Source organism: Lycium barbarum, chromosome 4 (genome assembly GCF_019175385.1).
Source record: "Lycium barbarum isolate Lr01 chromosome 4, ASM1917538v2, whole genome shotgun sequence".
Classification (NCBI taxonomy): domain Eukaryota; kingdom Viridiplantae; phylum Streptophyta; class Magnoliopsida; order Solanales; family Solanaceae; genus Lycium; species Lycium barbarum.
The window spans coordinates 145,173,757-145,194,321 of NC_083340.1; the positions used below are offsets into that span (position 1 = coordinate 145,173,757).

The window sequence follows — 20,565 nt, forward strand, 5'->3', positions numbered from 1 at the left end:
AAAATAAGTTTTTGAAAAGTACTCCCTCTATCTTAAATATTTATCGTGTTTCTCTCTTACACGTCCCTTAAGAAAATATTAATTACGAGGATCTTTCATTATTTTACCTTTATTTATGTTTCAAGATGTAATCTCTTCATTTAATATTTACTATATTCATATGTCATCTCCCCATAATTGGAGTGTTTGTACTCTTCCAAAATAATTACTACTAAGAGCAAAATGGTAAAAATAATAAATTTTGTCTCGAATTTTAATAATAAATAATTTGAGATAACTATTTTAAAAAAACAGGCAGATAATTTGAGTGGGAGAGAGTAACTGTTAGTAGTCAATTTGCGAATTCCAAGATCCAGCTAACTTTGCACTCATTCTGTTTATTTTATTTGAGAAAGTTATCCTTTGAGGCAAGTTGTCCATTATTTTATTGAGAATGAGAATATTGTGGCTGGTCCCTGGTCTAGTTTTTTGTAAAGTCTCCGTCTAGTTTTTTGTAAAGTCTCCAACATCACACACACAAGAGAGTGAGAAACAGAGAGAAAAAGAAGGAAAAACAAAAAAAGATATGGCTTATGCTGCTATTACTTCTCTTATGAGAACCATAGATCAATCAATGCAACTTACTGGCTATAATTTGCAATCATTTGATGAAAAGCTCGAATCTTTGAGAGCTATCATGGAGAAAAATTGTCAAATAACTGGCCATTTAGAGGCATTAACATGCTTAGAAGCTGAAATCATAGAGCTAGCATGTAGCACAGAAGATCTGGTTGACTCAGAATCAAGAAAAAGTTTCTTAGAGAAAAACGAAATCACGCGAAAATTAGATTTCTGGGAACTTCGTTTCGAGTTGAAACAAGCATTAGGGCGCATTGATTCCGCGATAAACAAGTGGATGGCAATGAAGCAGGACAGCGAAGTTTTGAGACCAAAAAAATTGATTCTATCAGAGCCTGATGAGAATATGATGGTTGGTCATGAAAATGAGTTCGAGATGATGCAGGATCAACTTGCTAGAGGAGCAAGTGAACTAGATGTTGTGTCAATTGTAGGGATGGGAGGTATCGGTAAGACAACTTTGGCTAACAAAATTTACAATGATCCATTCATCATGTCTCATTTTGATATTCGTGCAAAAGCTATTATTTCACGAGAGTATTGTGCGAGAAATGTACTCTTATGCCTTCTTTCTTGTATAAGTGGGAAGATCGATGAATTTCATGAGCAGCAAGATCATGGGGAGCTAGCAGACCGACTGCAAAAGCTTCTAAAAGGCAGGAGGTACTTGGTAGTCATTGATGACATATGGACTAAAGGAGCTTGGGATGATATAAAACTATGTTTCCCAGACTGTAACTATGGGAGCCGGATACTCTTGACTACTCGGGATATGGAGCTAGCTGAATATGCTAGCTCAGGTAAGCCTCCTTATCGGATGCGCCTCATGAATAATGATGAAAGTTGGAGTTTATTGTGTGAAAAGGTCTTTGCGAAAGGCTTTTGCCCCCCTGAATTTGAACAACTTGGGAAACAAATTGCATTAAAATGCAGAGGATTGCCTCTAGCAATTGTTGTGATCGCTGGACTTCTTTCCAAAATTGGCAAAACATTGAATGAGTGGAAAAGTGTTGCCGAAAATGTAAGTACAATGGTAAGCACAGATCTTGATGCTCATTGCTTGAGAGTGCTAGCTTTGAGTTACCATAATTTGCCACATCACTTAAAACATGTTTTCTATATTTTGCAATCTTCCCGGAGGATGAATTCATTTTTGTCGATAAACTTATGGAATTATGGGTTGTAGAAGGATTTCTGAAGGTAGAAGCAACGGAAAGCATTACAAAAGTGGCGGAGAAATGTCTAAAAGATCTTATAGACAGAAGTTTAGTTTTCGTACACCATTTGAGTTTTGATGGAAAAATCAAGAGTTGTGGAATTCATGATGTGACCCGTGAATTCTGCATGAAAGAAGCTCGAAACATGAATTTTTTGAATGATAATGGAGGGAGAAATGATCAAACCACTTCATGTGCACAATCCATGCATATTTCCTCTAAGAGTCGAGGTCGGATCAGTATTCAAAACGGGAAAGAGTTAGCTAGGTGTCGTAATAATGAGGCCCGCTCTATTTTCCTTTTTTATAGATACCGAGGATTCGAGCCAGAGTTACTACGTTTCAAGCTAGTAAGAGTACTAGATCTTGCTTTATTGAGGTGTTTTACTTTTCCTAGTTGGATACTTGATTTAATTCACTTGAGATACCTAGCTTTGACTCTTTCCCCCAGCGAGCAGAGCTATCTGGCAGGCGACATTTCTTCATCACTAGACATTCCTCTATCAATATCTAGCCTACATTATCTACAAACTTTCATACTTAAGGTTTCACATCATGAGGCCTCGCAATATCCTTTCACATTACCATCAAGTATTTTGACAATGCCGCAATTGAGTCACCTTTGTCTGGACTGGAATTACTTGCGTTATCATGAGCCTGCAGAGAAAAGTTTGCTTCTGAAAAATTTGCAAAGTCTATCCGGTTGGAATCCGTTATTCTGTACTTGGTCTGTCTTTCGACTACTTCCCAATTTAAAGAAGTTGCAAATATGTGGCATCGGAGAAGACTTTCGTAGTAGCAAGGACATCCTCTATTTTCGCTACTTAGATCAGCTTGAGGAATTGGAATTTCATATTGCTACTCCACAAGATCTTCCTCCTGGAAATCATTTTCCATCTTTGCACCTTCCTTCTCCAGGTGCTTTTCCACAAAACCTCAAGAATTTAGCTTTTAGCGGGACTTCTTTGTTGTGGACGGATTTGAGCATTGTTGGTAAGTTGCCCAAACTCGAGGCCCTCAAACTAGCATATGATGCTTGCGTAGGCCTGGATTGGAAAGTGGTTGAGGAAGGGTTTCCTAGCTTGAAGTTCTTACTACTCAAACGTTTGGGCATACGGTACTGGAGAGCCAGTGGTATTCACTTTCCATGCCTTGAACGACTGTTCATCAAGGCTTGCTGGTATTTGGATTCGATACCTCAAGATTTTGCAGAAATAATTACACTTGAGCTAATTGATATAAGCGGTTGTGCACAATCTGTTGGGAATTCTGCCAAGCAGATTCAACAGGATATTGAAGATAACTATGCAAGTTCTATTGAGGTCTGTATCAGTTAGGCCTTTATGGCATTTCTTTTTATTCAGGTCGGAAAAGGAAACAACTAGTAATTGAGGTGTATTTTAATGAATAGTTGGTGATAATTCAAGTAAGAAACTCGCACACGAAAAAATGATAATTCAGGTGTGCTTTTGACCATTAACTCTTACTTTCATGAATTGTTAGTTGTTACTATGTATTCGTGTGTCCAAATTATGAGATGTAAGATGCGACTATCCTGTAAGGCATGAACTTTGCTCCTCAATTGACCTGTGTATATCTCTGCAAAATGAAAATTTTGAACTCACTCGTACACATTGGGAAAACATTGTCTCTGATTTGTAAAATAAGCAAATGAAGTAGAAACCATGAACTTTATTAATTATTCTTCAAGGAATTTAGTTTTACATGAACTTTAATTCAGAATGTAAAATGCAATATACCTTAGGAGTTCACTATAGAAAAAGATACACCTGAGCATCTGGGGCTCATTTAATTTTAAAAACAACCTTATACTCTTCATCTGGGGGCTCATTCAACGCATATCGACTCCTACGCCCCTGTATGTGTTTCATGATCATGTTTTGAGGCCTCAAAATTGAAGTTTCCTCAAGAAGTTGTCCCAGCATTTCCTCCAGAGAGATAATTAAAGACCTGCCTAACGAATCCTCTTGACGGGCGAGCATTCACAGCAAATTGGCAAATAAATACCAATCGTCGTCTCAACTCCGACTTAGTGATTTGTGTCTCACTAAAAAACTTCCCTTCATCAAAGTGCCCTAAGGAAAGCACTCGAAAATTAGAATATTTGCTTAAAACCTCCATTAGAGCTACATGTTTTATTGAGACAAAACCAGAAAAGACAAGGAACATCTTGTAATTTCGTGGCGGAGAGCAATAAACAATTGGTACATTAAGTTTTGTGCTTAAAGGTAACACTTGCTAAATTTTGTTTTAGTTACAACAGTCAAATAACAATTCCAAATTGAAATAAGATACCCAGGCTTACCTTTGTCATCAAATAATGGCATCAAGATTGCTAAACAAACACAAATGCTAATGTCCTCCCCTAAAAAACACAAACAAATAACTTTGTCAGCAAAAGTTGTCTTTAGAGACTACAGTAATGATCAGTTGGCATATCTAAAAGACATCAAGAAAAGACAAGTTGCCAGAAAATATGCAAAACAAAACAGGTCTCATTAAAAGCATAATCAACTAACTTTGCTACTCTAACGTCTTCGGTCAATCAACTTGGCAAACAGGGTGAAAATGGAGACAGAAGTAGATCTAGAACAGCTCCTGCTAGACTTGCCACTCGTCTCATCTTCAAAAGCCTCCCCCTACCCCATGAAATCCCCCCTAAGAAATGTGATGTATGAGCAAGTTATATTCAGTTTTCACCTTCAGTTAGTATAAGACAAGTGACACGTGGAAAACAAACTCGACAACATAGTAAAGCCATACTTACCACTACTGCAGCAAACTAGGAGTCTCTTCCCTTTTCACAAGTTGGTCTTTGCAAAATTCACCGCTGAAGGAAGATTTCTCAACAACGAAGACCGGTCAAACTTCGAACTCTGTATTGTTCACAAACCCCCAACAAGAAAAGAGAAAAAAACAAAGATAAGTTAATGCCGATAATTAGGTAAATGGACAGTACAATTTAAGCAACGAAGTCAATTAAGGAAGTCATACGCACCACAATAGACAGGTTTAGATGGGCTTCAGACTCCTTGGAACAAAGAGAATTGGACTCCAGATCACAACTCAATACACAATCAACATCAGATGCATCCTTAGCTGCAGGGTAAATTTTCAGTTAGAGTGACCATTGCAAGAGGTTCATGACAAGAATAAACCAATGGCGCCAATAAACAATTAGCAATCAATACAAATAAAGAGAAAGGAAGGACATGGCTTTTTTATCATTTTACATGAATATGCAAAGAACATGTACCCTACTGATGCAATCTGTCTGACAAAACATAATTTTGAACTCTATAGAACAAAAAGGAAATTTATGCTCTGGCATTGTTTTACTCATGAATGAATATCCGGCAAATCTGGCAATTCTGCAGCATAAAGCAAACTAATTTACAATCTCTAAGGAACTAGCCAATGCCAAAAGCCTGCATACTAATTTTGTCAGTTCTTTATATGAAAATATCTCGGCCGAATGGAATATAAGATTATCTAAAGATGAAGTAAGCATTATCACAACCATATGATCAACCATGGCCAGCCCAACAAACAAATCTACACAGTCGAAAGGAGGGAAGAAAGAGACAAAGTCGTCATGGTGCTTAGACCTCAGAAATTAAGATATTAATTCATAATGCATGCTACAATTTCAAACAGGGCAGCATAGTATTGAGAAATGGATAATCACAATGGATAATCACATCCCACTTATTAGTTATACTTATTTCTTGCATAGTAGCCCCCAGGGCCTAGTTCAAGTGGCAAAGGTTAAGGGTCTTGTATAAATGGAATGGAATGAGTACCACTTTACAGGGCGGCCGAAATTCTTTAATTAATCAGAAGAGTCTTAAACATTATACACATTTCCAATCAGAAGAGTCTTAAACACTATATATTCATACATATATACAGGGGCGGAGGGAGGAAGGGCCAAGGGGGTTTTCGGCAGGAAATTACACTGTTTATACATGGTTAAAATTATTTTTTATGAATATATAGTAGACATTGAACCCCCTTTGGCTTCTTCTTGTGTTTACTTTTTCATATTTTAAACCCCTTAATGAAAATCTTGGCTCCGCAACTGCATATATAGCTCAATTTCCCAAGAGAATCAAACAAATGATTGACTTCTAGGGAAAATTATGCTCTATGTCTACTGGCAAAGAACATTTACCCGGTTTAGCCCAGTTTTCCTTAATTACCCGGTTTAACCAGTTTTTCCTTAAACACGGTTGACACATTGTTTACTGTAAGTGTATATTGCTGGTATCATGTTGTATACTGTGTGTATAAGCACTGTTGAGGAAAAAAAAAAAGTTGGTTATGCAAAGGTAAACTGAAAATATGGCTATATAGGTGTAATAAATAATGTTGGGTTGTACCCTTTTACTCGTGCACTTTTGACTTTTCATGCTGTTTAAGAAATAATAAATGAAGTGCATAATTTATCAATGTGCCCGTGCATATTTTTGTTGGATTTGAAAAATGATTTGAAGTGAGTAATTAATAATATGGGTAAAACAGAAAAAATAAAATTGTCTTGTGTTGATATGGTTTTTTGTACATAAGGTTACCACTTACCAGCAAGAAGGGCAACATGGAGATTAAGTCGAGAAGTATTAAAAGACCAATTATTAGTATGTCCATCAGTTGACTTGAAATAACATGTTGACTTGAATTTTTGTGAGTACCAAAGGCCACAACGGAGATTTGCTAGTAAAGGAAGTTCAGGCCATAACTGAGAAATCTCCCCAACGAATATTGAATCTTCGTAGATTGATCGTATGGCGTTGTAGAGTGTATTTTCTCTTCGTTTTATGGTTCTTGATGCTTTGTATATGTTCAAATTTGATGGATTCTCCATTGAAACACACGGTTTGGAGCTTTGGAAAAAACAATGGATCTAAAAAGACTACTGTTAATGCCTTTTATACTGCAACTTTTGGGCTTATATTTGAATGGGCTCATATTTGGGTGTCAAACTTTTGGATGATTTACGCAAATTAAAATTTACTTGGCATAGGATCCATTATTACCTATTTATAGAACATAACTAAACTTTTCAATAATTATATTTAGTAGCTAAAATATATCATATTTACTTCATATAGCTACCATGTTTTTACCACTCATTTGATAACTTCTCACTCCCCTAAATTTAAGCAAAAAAAAAATGTGTCTCTCTCCTACCTCCTAAATACACGCCATTATTCACCATATCCATTACTTTCCTCCAATTTCAAATCAGTTTTTCAATTATTCAACTTCCTTTTGTATCTCTAATTAACTACTCATTGATTTCTCTCATGTTTCAAATCTAATTGCCAAAATAAAGTAAGATTCTATACAAATTTTTATTTTTTACCGTGTATTTAACCTATATTTTGGGTGTTTTTTTTTCGTTTGAATCAGGAATGCAAGTCTAAGTACTTAACTATCAGTGTTTGTTCTTGGTTGTTTTTTCTTAGATTCAATTGGAATGACTAAGAAAGTTGCTACTCCGATGAGAAATACAGGTATAGAACCCGAATGTGCGATTCCTAATTTTTCTTTGGGAATTTCTCAACATGAAACTGCCATTGCAGGCTCTTATGCTGAGAATCGTTCAAAAAGAATTAACGATCCTAGGCGTTCTAAGGAATATGTTGATTCGAAGACTAAACAACAAGAAAAATTGAAAAAGATTTCTCAAATGGAGAAACAAAAGAAGAGAAAGGCTGGTGACAATGTTGTTAATGTAAGGGCAAAAAAATTGCTAAAGCCAAACGTAATGTGGATGAGGATGATGATGAAGAGGAATATTTATGTTGTATTTTCAGTATATTTAGTTTTTTTTTTTAGTTCAGTTATTACAGATCTGTGAATTAACCAGATCTATATTATATGTGCATTTTAAGTATATTTTCTATGTTTTTTTTTACACATTTTTCTTCAGTTATTTCGTGTTTATGGTTCTTCACCATAAATGTTTGAAGCTTTGAAAAAAAAAATGGATCTAAAAAGACTACTGTTAATGCCTTTTATACTGCAACGTTTGGGCTTATATTTGAATGGGCTCATATTTGGGTGTCAAACTTTGGTTTGATTACACAAATGTCCCTTTGTTAGGCCATCATTTAGATTTTGGCCCAATTTTTGAAGGTGTGCAAATATAACCCTTGAAAAACTAACCTTCCAGATAATATTAAACTCGGGTCTAATGTTTGCTCATATGTTTCTCAATCTTACGGACAAAATATTAGACTTTCATCTAGTGTTTGAATAACTTAAAAATTTTAGCTCATGGTCTAATCTTTTCTCATAAGATTTTCAGTTTATACAATATTATACGCGACATTTTCAAAAATATACAGTCCAACGTAAAATATTACGTCATGTAAACGTATTTTCAGTTTATACGACACTATAAATGGGGAAAGCATTATACATACTATAAATGGAGAAAACATTATACATAATGTATCAGCCTTGTATAAAATAGTATAATAGTGTATAAAAGATGCTTATACGTAAATATGGACTAAACAGCTAAATATTTTCTATTGGTAGACATAGAGCATAATTTTCCCTCATCAATCACTATTTGTTATACATATGTTATTTAAAGCTAATTAATAGAGAAGTTACTTACCAGCAAAAAGTGCAACATGGAGATTAAGGCTAGAAGTATTGAAAGACCAGTTATTAGTATGTCCATCAGTTGACTTGCTAGTAACGGCACTACACCAAAAGAGGTTTTTAATGATAATATATTTTCCTTTTAGCGATAATAGTTATTGCCACAAAAACATTTACCAGCAATTGGTTAATGCCATTAGATCCAAGGTCGCTAAAGCTTTTAGCGGCATTTATTGTTAGGGCTAAAGTTTGGTATTGCCGGTAATAATTGATTCTAGAATATAATTAGCGGCAATTAAGTTATTGCCGTTAAAAGCATATTTTGTTGTAGTGCGGAAGCTCCGGCCATAACTGAGAAATCTCACCAACGAATATTGAATCTTCTTAGATTGAATGTAAGGCGTTGTAGGGTGTATTTTCCCATTGTTTTATGGTTCTTGAAGCTTTGTATATGTTCAAGTTTGATGGATTCTCCATTTGAAACACACAGTTTGCAAGTATTAAGGTTTTTGTGCAGTAGCTTTGGTGTCTTATCAAGAGTAGTACAAGTTTGGGCTTTTATTAGAGTTGTTTTGCATTTAGGGTCACTTGGGACAAGCTCTAGGCCCATCTCGAGTTCGAGCCCGCCAAGCTCCAATCCCCATCCCCTATTTTCCCAACGAAACGGGGTGGGCCGGGTCGGGATTCGGGATGGGCCGGGGCGGGATCGGGCTGTCCCGGCCCACTGGCCAGCCTATAAACTAAGAAGTAGTGAATAAATAACCACTTTTAACACCTGTTATTGAATATTTAGCGACTATTTTATAAACTATTAATATTTATTTATTTATTGACACGGAAAAATTTTTTGGACAAAGATACCCCAACTAAAACACGGAACAACTCCAGAAAATGTTGTTGAAATTCCAAGGATTGACAAGAGGAACTCAAGGATTGGTGTTTCAAATCCTATGAATCGTTATTTGGTTTTAAACTTACTAAGCAACGATTCATGGAGTTAAAACATTTATAAGTTCTTCCGTGTTTTAAGTAGGGGTATGTTTGTCCAAATTTTATTTCCACGTTAAAGTGTGGTTATTTTCCTATTACTTTTTAAACAATTTGTAAAAACTCGTGGCAGACTTTAAAACTGACCATTTCACCTAATTTTACTCCAAACTATTTTAGTCAGGTAATTTTAATGGATACTTTGGGGCCGATATTTTAAATTTCATCCCTATTTTTAGATAATTGTGCGGAAATTACCTTTTGGGGCTTTTTAAAAGATAATTTGGATTAAATACCATAAAGATGAGCGACAGAGATGGTAAAAAGACGACGGTAGGAGGGACTGTGGCATATAAATCATGAAAGACTTGTACGGTTTATGCTATATTTAACAAAGATGTCTGCTTAGGATTACTCACAAATGATATTGGATCTCCATGATTTCAAAATTACAAACAAAGAAGAGGAAAATAGTATATCTTAGAAATATGGTATGCAGGTCATGACAAACCGGTACTTCATTAAGTCATTCCTAGCTCTTAAATGGAAAAGGTTGAGCCTGGAGAACATGGCTTTTTAAAATTGTATTTCAAACGGTGGCTAAACACTAATTAGCGGCCCAAAATTGATTAACTTTTACGTCATTTTTGTACAGAAGTCAAGCTATCTTTTCTCAGGGGCGGATTGATAAGGGTTCAGTTTGAAAGAAAAATTAACATAAAATAAAACAAAGAATGGCTTTGAGGCGTGAAGATTTGACCGTCCTTAAAGAGTTATCACTCGTATTCAGATTTTGAGGAAACACAAACGATTCTCTTCGGGATACAACAAAGCCAAAATATACTTGCAAATATTTCTATACTACTTCGTTGGGAATTCTTGTTTATATAGGCAACCATCAGGCCCTTTGATAAAAGGCACCTTATCAAATCAGACCCTTTCAGAAAGACACCTTATTTCGTGAACAGATACATCTGTTTATTCAGATTTTAATTTAAAATTAAAATTCAAATAAAGTAATTTTCTGTCACAGAAATAAAAATAAAATATTTAATTTAGGATCCGACCCAACTCACGCCCAAGCCCAAGTCCAGGTCTTTAAAATATAATATATAATATAATTACTTAAACACTTTAGGAGTGTGCACTTATCAAAGCACATAAAGTGACAAGGTCTTTTAAGGCTCACATATAACTCTTCACACCACCAATGTGGGAGAGTACTTATATTCCCAATTAGATATAGCAAACTATCTTTACACAGTTGAATCCCAATTATTTTGCAGGTGACTTCAATGGTCCAATCGTAACTTGTAAATACGCTTGTTGAATTATTCATCTGCAGATAATGTCTCAACTTGAAAGTTGATCAGAAAAAGATGTTATATATAAAGCGCAAAGATACTTTTAAAGGTGAGAGCCTTTTAAGGAAAAAGTGCATAATATTGCAACACATTAATAGCATCTGGCTTAGCCCAACAATGTAATGATTCAAATTACAACAGCAACATATCTTAGGAAATGGGGAGGGTGATGTGTAGGCAAACCATACCCTTACCTTATGAAGGTAGAGACTCTGTTTCCGATATACCCTCAGCTAATGTAATGATTCAAATTGTGTTGTGAACATATTTTTCAAGCAACTTAAAAACAGTCATTTTCATTCCTTCATGTCTTACAACAACTTTTTTTCTTTCTACAAGTTTTAACTATTTTCTATTTTTGGCAGCATTGAGTGCACCAGAGGAGACAGAAGAAGCAGGATTAAGGGCCTTCCTTATTTTGAGGACATTCCAAGCAGTTCCTGCACAGTGCCCTACTGTTGCTAGTGCATCTTCTGTTGCCTCCCCTGCATTCTCTCCATACCTGTTTCTCATTCAAAAGAAATTTAAAAAAATAAAAAATAAAAAATAAAAAATTAGCTACCATAAATAATCATCACTTTCAATTCATATAAATTGATATGATCTTAAGGTAAAGCCCATATTTCTCATTTCTGAAAATAAACCATATTTAAACATGATTATAAACATTAATCCCACTGTGCCATGTTCACTCTATTAAAACAGCTTTTTAATCACTGCTTAGTATATTAGTTGCACCAGTATAATAAGTTCATCCAAAACTCATTTTAAATATGGTGTTTAATCAAAACTAGCAGCGAGAAAGTTGAAATTGCTAAATATGGAAAAATTTCAATACTATATAGTTTTTGAAAAAAATTACGCCACGTAGCCGAATTTACAATATATACTACATTATACCTGTGGGAAAAAGCATTATACATAATGTATCAACCTTGTATAAAGTGTGTTTATACACAACTATGGGGAAAATTGGGTGTTTATACACAAAGTATAATCTACGTGGCATAAATATTTTTAAAAATAGACTTAGAGCGTAATTTTCCCTAAATAATTTCCTTCTGATATATTTAGGTCGGGATAGGCTGGGCTAAGTCCAAATAAGTACATCAGTGGTGGTATAATTGGTGAAGCCCATGAAGCATTTGTTGGACTTGGAGAACACCGGCTCGTTATCCTTCCACTGCTTGGAGTGGGAGCTAGTCGTTGCTCTGTGAAACCAGCCTCAAGTAGTCCGCCCCACCTTCTACTATATTTGTGAGTCGGATAGGCCAACCAAATAAGCAAAAAAGTGGTGGTTTTAATTGGAGAAGCCCAGAGGCATATATGGACTTGGCGAACACCGGCCTGTTATCCTTCCACTGCACAGAGCGGGAGCTATTCGTTGCTCTGTGAAACCAGCCTCACGCAGTCCGCCCCACTTTAGGGATCAAGAAGCTCATGCCTACGCTTGGGCTACGTGACCCAACTCCACGCTTGGACAGGGCAGGCCAGAAACTAAGCCCTCCAAGCCCTACCTTATGGGACAGCCCAACATTCCACCACATTAATGCCCCCATTTGAGTTACAAGCCCACATTACTGAGCTCGGCGTTAAGTCCTCTCTCGCATTCCTTCAAAATGAGATAAAAGTTCATTTCCTATTGCGATGTGGGACTAGTTTTCATTTCAGTCTCACAAGTCACATGGGGATGTTATTATTATATTATTATTATTTTGGTACTTCTGTGTCTTATAACTAGTTTGTTATAAACTCTCTCAAATAACCAGAGAATGCTAAAGGCGTCCTTGTGAATAATGCAGATAATACTATATCACAATAGTAGTATTCCCTCCCTTCCAATTTATGTGATGTTATTTAACTGGGTGGGGAGTCTTTTAAAAAAAATTGTTATCTAAAATCAGGTAAACATGAATTATTATAAATCATTTCATTACGAATAAAATGAACAGTTTACAATTAAATTGTTATTCTACTGAATGGTGAAGAGTTTACAGTTTACCTGATGAAATAGTCTAGTGAAGAACTTAAAAAATTAGCGCATCCATTTTCTTGCTCGTTAGCACTGTTTTAAAAAAAAAAAAAAAAAAGTACCTGTTAGTGACCATCCTAGTCACAGCACCAGAAGTTGCGGTCAATGTTTGTTTTTCAGCAGCTTCAGCAGCATCTAAAATCTTGTCTGCAGTTTCAACAACAAATTAATCATAAACATCATTGAATAGGAAAAACAGGAAAGAAGGAAAACAAAGAGAGAATAAGGAGCTGTCTGGACATAGATTTTTTTATCATTAAACTGATTTTATTGGTTAGTTTTTGAAATGAGTTATAAAGAGAATTTTTTGTTTCCATTCACACAACTTCAATCTTTTCTGAAGTGAAATGCGCAGCACGTATTTACTCCCCCTAATAAAAACATTACTTAATGTCTCGGCGATGGTGCATTCCAATCTTGTATATCATTTTCTCAGATGTTGAGGTTGACAATGCTTTAGTGAACATATCCGCCAAATTATCACTTGAACGAACTTGTTGAACATCTATTTCACCTTTCTTTTGAAGATCATGAGTGAAGAAGAATCTAACTTTAGAAAACTTTTTTTTCTTTCAAATTTCAATCAATTCTAGTCAAACACCTACTAAGGATCCGTTTGGACATGAAAGTTTTTTTCTTTTTCTCAAAAGAGTATTTTCAAATTATTATTTGGTTGTAAGTTGGAATGATTTCTTGGTTAGTTTCTTAAGATGAGTTTTTCACGTGAAATTTTCTTTTCCACTCCCAAAACTTCAACTTTTTTCTAAGTGAAATACATGACCAAATACAACTTCAAATTTCAAATACTATTTTCTAATTTCAACTTTAATTTATTTTTTCTTTTTATAATTTCAACCAAATCTATGTCCAAACGCCTAGTGAGATTGTAGGCTACTTACTGACAGCATCAAGTGAAGCCAAGAGAATTTCTCCAGGGACCATGGTCAAGAATTTCATGCCAGCTTGGGACCTAACCATTGGCCCCATAACTGATCCAGTTGCAACTCCAACACCATTAAGCATAGATTTGCTCATTTTTTCTGTCATTTTTGACAGCTTCCTCACACTACAAACATATTCAATGACAACTTAAAGTTCCAGCTTTATTGACTTTTTGACACGAGATTTCCGAGAATAGAGAAAACACGAGAAAAATTGGAGAATGACTATCTCAATTACTTGATTTAAATACATTTGAATACATTCGTATTTATTTATAAGAGAAATAAGAGACGAAAGGAAGTAAAGTATCCTACACTAAATGCAAATTCGACAAAATATTCTTCATAATATTCTACAAAAACACCTTTTTCTTTTAATTTTCTGGAGAAATGGTATCCAAATTTATTCTTTTACTGTATGAAATATATTAGTTGATGTTTAGCTATGGTTCGGTTTAGATTTGAAAAAAATAGTATTTGAAGTTGAAGTTGAAAAAGTATCTAGAAGTGGATGTTGTTTTTGAACATGAAAACAAAGTTGAAGTTTGTGAGTGAAAACTTGAAAAAACTGTTTTTCAAACTTCAGATTCTATATTCCAAGTTTGAATTGAAATAATGGACAACTTGATAAACAAACCATTAATGAAATAATCTTCAAATATTAGTTCAAAATCCATGGTGAAACAAGTTTATCTTCCATTATACTTTGGGATCATTTATATCATTGTTGTTACCAAATGTTTTCGTATTTGTCTTTGATTTTTACTAGACCTCTAGTTTAGACCAGATGGATTTCATGTGCCAAAATACTTTTGAAAAAGATGGAGTATCTAAACTTATCCATTTAGTTTTGACAATTGTTTAAAATGAAGCTCTATTGTACTTTAGAATGGAGCTCCAATAGGACCAAGGTCAAATACAAGACCATCTGTTAACAGTAAGAAAATGAATGATCTCAAAATACGGATAGTAAAACTAAGATATTTCGTTATAATAGTATATGTAATTTTTAACTTCTACCCTTGACTTTTGGACATAATGAGAAAACCAATGAGACAAAAGAATCATTATTGGTAGACAACTAGACATAACTCTAGCTTTTTTCCCTTACCTTTTTGACTAAGTGAGAAAGATAAAGGAATTTAGTACCGTTTTAGGCTTTCATTGACTGCATTTTTATTTGTGGCATTGCCTTTGCTTTTGGTAGCAGTAGAACCAGATTTCTCTGCAGCTGGAATTAAGATGTTTTCTCCTCCTTTCTGCACCTGCATTTCCCTTACTAATTTTTAGCTTCTGATTCTTTTTTTAATTCAAATGTAAATGATTTCCAAGTTAACATTTAATATTATAATGAAAAATGGAATTCAAACCTAATTCAACCTCAAAAGTTAAGTATAAGATGAAAAATGTCTAAAGGTTACTAAGAAAACAACAGTAGTGTATTCCTTCAACCGATGTGCTACATTGTAACAGGCCTTCAGTTTTTGTCACAAAAAGTGAACAATTAGTGACGAATTATATGTCATAGCTAAGAATTTTGTAGCTAAATAACATATTTGTTGTAGTGCAGGTGCTTGGGCATGAACATATTTAGACTGTGGTCAATATATTAAAATCAGACCCTAACAAGAAAATAGAATTTAAGGCTAACTCAACTCCGATAGTAAACTCATGAGATGAGAACGATAGAATTAGCAAAAAATGGTCCTTAAATTTTTTGGGTTCCCAGTTTCCCACTACTCTATAGAATTTTGGTAATAATTATCCATGTTACAGATTGTCCATAACTTCTCTAGGAAACTATTGCCTATTTCAGCAACTTTTAGAACCGTTCTTGATGGAGAATAGCTTTACATTTTTGCTGCTCGGCCAAAAATATTTATAACTGATAGCAATATACGTAAGTTACACAAAAATTATATATATATATATTATACATCTGCCAACTATTTGGCGAGCTGCCATTTAACTTAATTTCACTATGAAATACTTGGTTGAAAATGTCCCTAAGCACAATACTTCTCCTTCTGAACTCCATATTATCTTAGCGTGAGGTTGAGTGCTTAGAAGATCCTTGGGATAGAAAAACGACACCAAAAACGACATCTAAACGATGATCGACAATAAGTTGATTTTGTTTCCGATGCGATTTTTCTCGACATATGTGTCACATGCTTTAAATTGTGTAGAATTTCTAACAGAGAATTATGCAAGACCGTATAAAGAGACAACAACTAATTTCCTCGATCACGGACACATTTCAACAATCAAAAGACTGCATGAAATTCAAAAAATCCTTTTTACCCCACTTTCACATCATAATAAGAAGGTAATAAAATGCAAACCTGATTAGTATAAGCATTGCTACATTTGAAGATTCCTTTAACAATTTGACCAGTACCTCCAGCTATTGCCTTAGCCAAAACATGATTATAATCTTCAATTCTTGGAGCAAAACCGTTCCAATCAATATCCTTTTTCCTACTTGATGATGATGATGAACAAGTGAACAAAGCATTTTCTTTAAGAAATGCATCTAAATATCCAAGATTTCCACTACCCTTTTCTGAAAATGTCACACCATAACTCAAAGGGTGACCATTTGTAACAGGCAAAGTGAACAAATAATGTAAAGAATCAAGCTTTACTACTGGTTCATCTTTTGTTAAGGGCCATTGAAGTTCATCACCAACTTTTATGATTTTAGCAACACAAACATCTTCTTCTGATATAGAAAAAATTGTGAAGAAACCATTTGAAAGTTCTAAAGTTTCCCCTTCATCCATTAAATGAACTTTGCATCCTGGAATGTTCAAAAGAACTTCATGTTTGATGTTCTTGATTTCTGGGGTTTCTTTTTCTGATGGGGTTTTGGCTGTGGGGAAACTTTTGGATCTCTTTGTCTTAAAGAAGCTCATCTTTTGGGTGTTGTTTCTTTCTTTGCAATTGGAAGAACTTTGAGCTATAAAAAGAAAGGCTAAGGGTGAAAAATATTCTTCTAAATTTCTTAATTTACCTTTAGTTATACTTTAGAGGTCATTCATACCAGGGTGGAGCCAGCGTCCCGCATGCGAATCCTTAAGTCAAAATTTTAAATTATATACAAAAAGGTAAAAATTATTTTTTATATATATATAATAGATGTTAAAACTTTTGATTTTTTTTTTTATGTATACTTCTTTATATTTTAAATCACTTAAGTGAAAATCCTGACCTCGCAACTGATTCATATCCTTATCATCAGCAAATTGCCACAAACTTACCTCCTTGACCTTAACGGAGCTCCAATAAAATATACCACCGGATAATTTTTTAAATCATAGCCAAAAGTAAAGGGATAAATTTAGAACAACTTGAGAAGTATTTTGACACGTGAAATTTACTCGATCTATTCTGAAACTCCGTTAAAGTCAAGGCTAAATACGAGATAACTTGCTAGTAACGAGGATATGAATGACTCTAAAGTATAAAGAATAATAAAATTAAGGTATTTGGCATAGTGAATGAATAAATTTGGACCTTTTTGTGGAACAGAAGGATGATGGATTTAAAGGGAATATAAAAACGTAAAGGAGATGGTTAATAGATAAAGTTTAGTACTTTAGTTGATTCCATATATTGCTCTTATTGGTACTTATTCTATTCTTCAAAGAGAAGCTGCTGTTGGGGTATCATTACTTTCGGTGACCGAAAATTCAAATCTTAATAAAAAGGAGTATGCAAATGAGAACTGTACATTTTCATTTCAAGAGTTACCTAACAGATGTAACTAAGATTTATGGAACAATCAACAATAACAACAACAACAAACCCAGTATAATCCCACTATGTGGGGTTTGGGGAGGGTAGAGTGTACGCAAACCTAACCCTCACCTTGAAAGATAGGACGGCTGTTATGGAACAATCACTATTTTTTTAAAATAACCATTAGTTGTCCCCGGTATTAGCCATAATATAATTTCACGAGAACATAGTAGTCTTAGCAAGAGGGTGTAAGGGTTAATTATTTTGCCCTTTGTTGATATTACATTGTTCGAGGAACTCTAAATGTTTCGAGTAAAGTGTAATCATGCAATAAAGCGTTTTAGTGCGTTGTAGGTTCTTATCCAAGACTCGTATCATTTAATGATGTCATATGAATCGCTAAAAATATGTGAAGTGCATGGCTAACTCAATAATGGAAGTGTCGTAAAGGGACTGGAGCATATTACCATAATACAAAAGATAATTCTCTCATAAAGAGATTCGATTTGGAACTCTTATATGTCCAGGATTCAATGTTGTAATAATTTCTAAAGAGCCACTGGCTTGAGTAATACGGCTTCATGTCGTGTAGGTCCAATTAATAGGGAAAAACATTCTATCAGAAATTTCTTCATTCTGAGAGCTTGAAACCAAAATTCATAATTAAGGGTGAACTAATTTCATTTACTTTGTTAAAGGGTGGAACAACCACAATCTTCAGTTTGTTCTTTTCTCTCTCTTTTTCTTGATTCTTTTTTTTTTCTTGTTGAAAGAGACCTTCGTTGATTTGATTGGACCATGGAAAATTGAAAAGTGAAATTATTCTTTTTGGTTTGTGGGTGTAGGGGGACTGTGGAGCTATGATGCTTGAAGCTCCAATAGTCCATATTTCTGAAAAGTTCATACCTAAATTCAGTTCATCCCAAGCATAAAAAAGAATAAGCTGGAGAATGAGATGATGACGAGCACATAAACATGTCTCATTTTTGTTGGTTCGGCTAGCCTTTTGATTCATGTGCAAATTGGGGCAGAACTACCATTTCCAAATTAGGAATAACTACGTGGCATAACAAACATATAGTGGGTATTAATATTTAGTAGTTATAGTTTAACTTAATTACTTCTCATAGCAAACATTTGTGTATTAATAATATTTAGTAACTATATATATACACACACAAAATAGAATACTCATCACACTATTCACTCCCAATCCATTCCTCCCATCTCTCTCCCCCCCCCCCCCCCCCCCTCTTCTCCCCACTGCTCCGCCGCCGGCCACCACCGACCACCGGAGCTCCAGCGAAATGTCGTGCCCTTCACCACCGTCACTGCCAGTCCCATCCCCTTTTCCCTTTCTTTCTCCAGCGGAATTTTTTCCGGTCAGATCTCGATTCGCCGGAATACCGACGGATCTGAGCATTGTTGGAAGCAAAAAAGAAAAAAGACTAAGATCTATGTCGGAGAAGAAGAAAAAAACTCAGATCTACGTCGGAAAAAAAATGTCCAGATTTTCGTTGTATTCGCCGGAATTTTTTCCGGTCAGATCTATGTTCGCCGGAATTTTTTCCGGTCAGATCTGGAAAAAGTCCAGATTTTCGCTTTATTTTGTTGTATATTACCAGGTATACAATGTTTTTCGCTTGTATTTATTGTATACATACCGGAAAATATGGCATATTTGTTAATTTTTTGGTGTATGAATGTTTTATACTGTATTTTTTGCCTGTATCTGTTGTATACATACTGGAAAATATGATGTTTTTGTGTAATTATTGATGTATATGTATTCAATTTTTACTCGTTGTATTCATGAATACAACAAGCCAATTTATGAATATAGATAGTTATTTCATGAATACAGTGGAAAAAAAATTGTTGTATTCATGAATACAGTTAAAAAAAAATTGAATACACATGTGGGAGTTAGGCTGATTTGCTATAGAACATAAATATTGAAACATTAGCTATGCAATTTGATTAAACCCCAAATGTTGCTATTTATGTAAAATGCCCTTTAAATTACAGGTTCGGCACAATTCAGTAACAGTAGCTCGATGATCCAATGGTCCATAATAGGGTTCATTTCTTCTTGATAATATCATTTGGCGGACTTTGAATAAGAACAATGGCTGAATCAGGAATTTTAACAAGAGAATAAAAAAATTAAGAATGTGAAGTTAGGGATTAAAATTTATGACCCATTTCAATTTCTGAACCACATGTACTACTACATTAAAAAAAAATTCTTGTGTTAGGGGAATTTTAAGATTTATATATATGCAAAAAGAAATATGTTTTTGCCCTATCTCTGATAAAAGGGATTCAATTGAATTTCATTGTCTCCATCCAGCTTCGCGCAGCCTTGATGAATAAGTAACAACATACTAATATTTCAATCAAGCACCCAGTGTATATATTATATATAATATTATGCTACAATTTATAATATTGTGACCCAAATGTTTATAGATACTAAATTTTGCATTACTAATAGTTTAAATTCCGTATCTATGCGAGGAGTCGATTTACAAATGTCATTTATAACGATACAATTAAAGTGCTTGTAAATTTCATTCCTAAAATGCTACTTGAACTAACAATACAACTCAATAACATATCCAAAGTAATCTCATAAGTCGGTTTGAGAAGGTTAGAGACATAGAGTATACGCAGACCTAATCCCTACTTGAGAGGTAAAAGAGGCCGTTTTGAACTAACAATATATGTCAAAAAGTCAGTTACCTCAGTTAATTTTCGAGGCATTAAAATTGCATTTCTTGCTTGCATTGTACATAGTTTTGAAATTATTATCACAAAAATTACACACCTCTAAAAATTTGCAGCCAAAAAGTACACATGTTTTGATGTTGGGAAAAAATCTGGAAAAGGCTTACTAAATTATGTAAAGTAAATATGTAGGGAAAACAATACAAAATACCCATTAAAAGTAAAATATTTATGGGGTCATATCCCCTCATAAATTTATTTCGCTTCTCCCAGTGCGATCGAAAATATTTATTC

At 34.5% G+C, this 20,565-nt stretch overlaps 2 protein-coding genes and 1 pseudogene across 4 annotated transcripts in view; 1 reads left to right on the forward strand and 2 right to left on the reverse strand.

The window, feature by feature from the left end:
• The window catches only part of LOC132636826 (uncharacterized protein C3F10.06c), a 28,943-nt gene extending 22,195 nt beyond the window's left edge, over window positions 1-6,748 (reverse strand). Inside the window, exon 1 of one of the 2 annotated variants that reach the window (XM_060353860.1) lies at window positions 6,437-6,748. In XM_060353860.1, the coding sequence (XP_060209843.1) occupies window positions 6,437-6,719 (283 nt within the window). In that variant the 5' untranslated portion in view covers window positions 6,720-6,748. The remainder of the gene's footprint in view (window positions 1-6,436) is intronic. The other variant, XM_060353862.1, reaches the window with a different exon arrangement.
• LOC132636824 (putative late blight resistance protein homolog R1C-3) lies at window positions 470-3,314 on the forward strand (annotated as a pseudogene).
• A 4,134-nt stretch (window positions 6,749-10,882) lies between the features above and the next one.
• On the reverse strand, window positions 10,883-16,780 carry LOC132636827 (senescence/dehydration-associated protein At4g35985, chloroplastic-like). Of its 2 annotated transcripts, none has more exons than XM_060353863.1 (5): window positions 16,143-16,776; window positions 14,947-15,062; window positions 13,756-13,922; window positions 12,919-13,003; window positions 10,883-11,326 (listed from the first exon to the last, which is right to left on the reverse strand). In XM_060353863.1, the coding sequence occupies exons 1-5, from the start codon at window positions 16,713-16,715 to the stop codon at window positions 11,170-11,172; spliced, it is 1,098 nt and encodes a 365-aa protein (XP_060209846.1). In that variant the 5' UTR covers window positions 16,716-16,776; the 3' UTR covers window positions 10,883-11,169. The 2 variants fall into 2 exon arrangements, with proteins under 2 accessions (XP_060209846.1, XP_060209847.1); XM_060353864.1 differs by lacking the exon at window positions 10,883-11,326 and adding an exon at window positions 12,111-12,436 and having other exon boundaries at window positions 16,143-16,780.
• Between the last annotated feature and the right edge of the window lie 3,785 nt (window positions 16,781-20,565).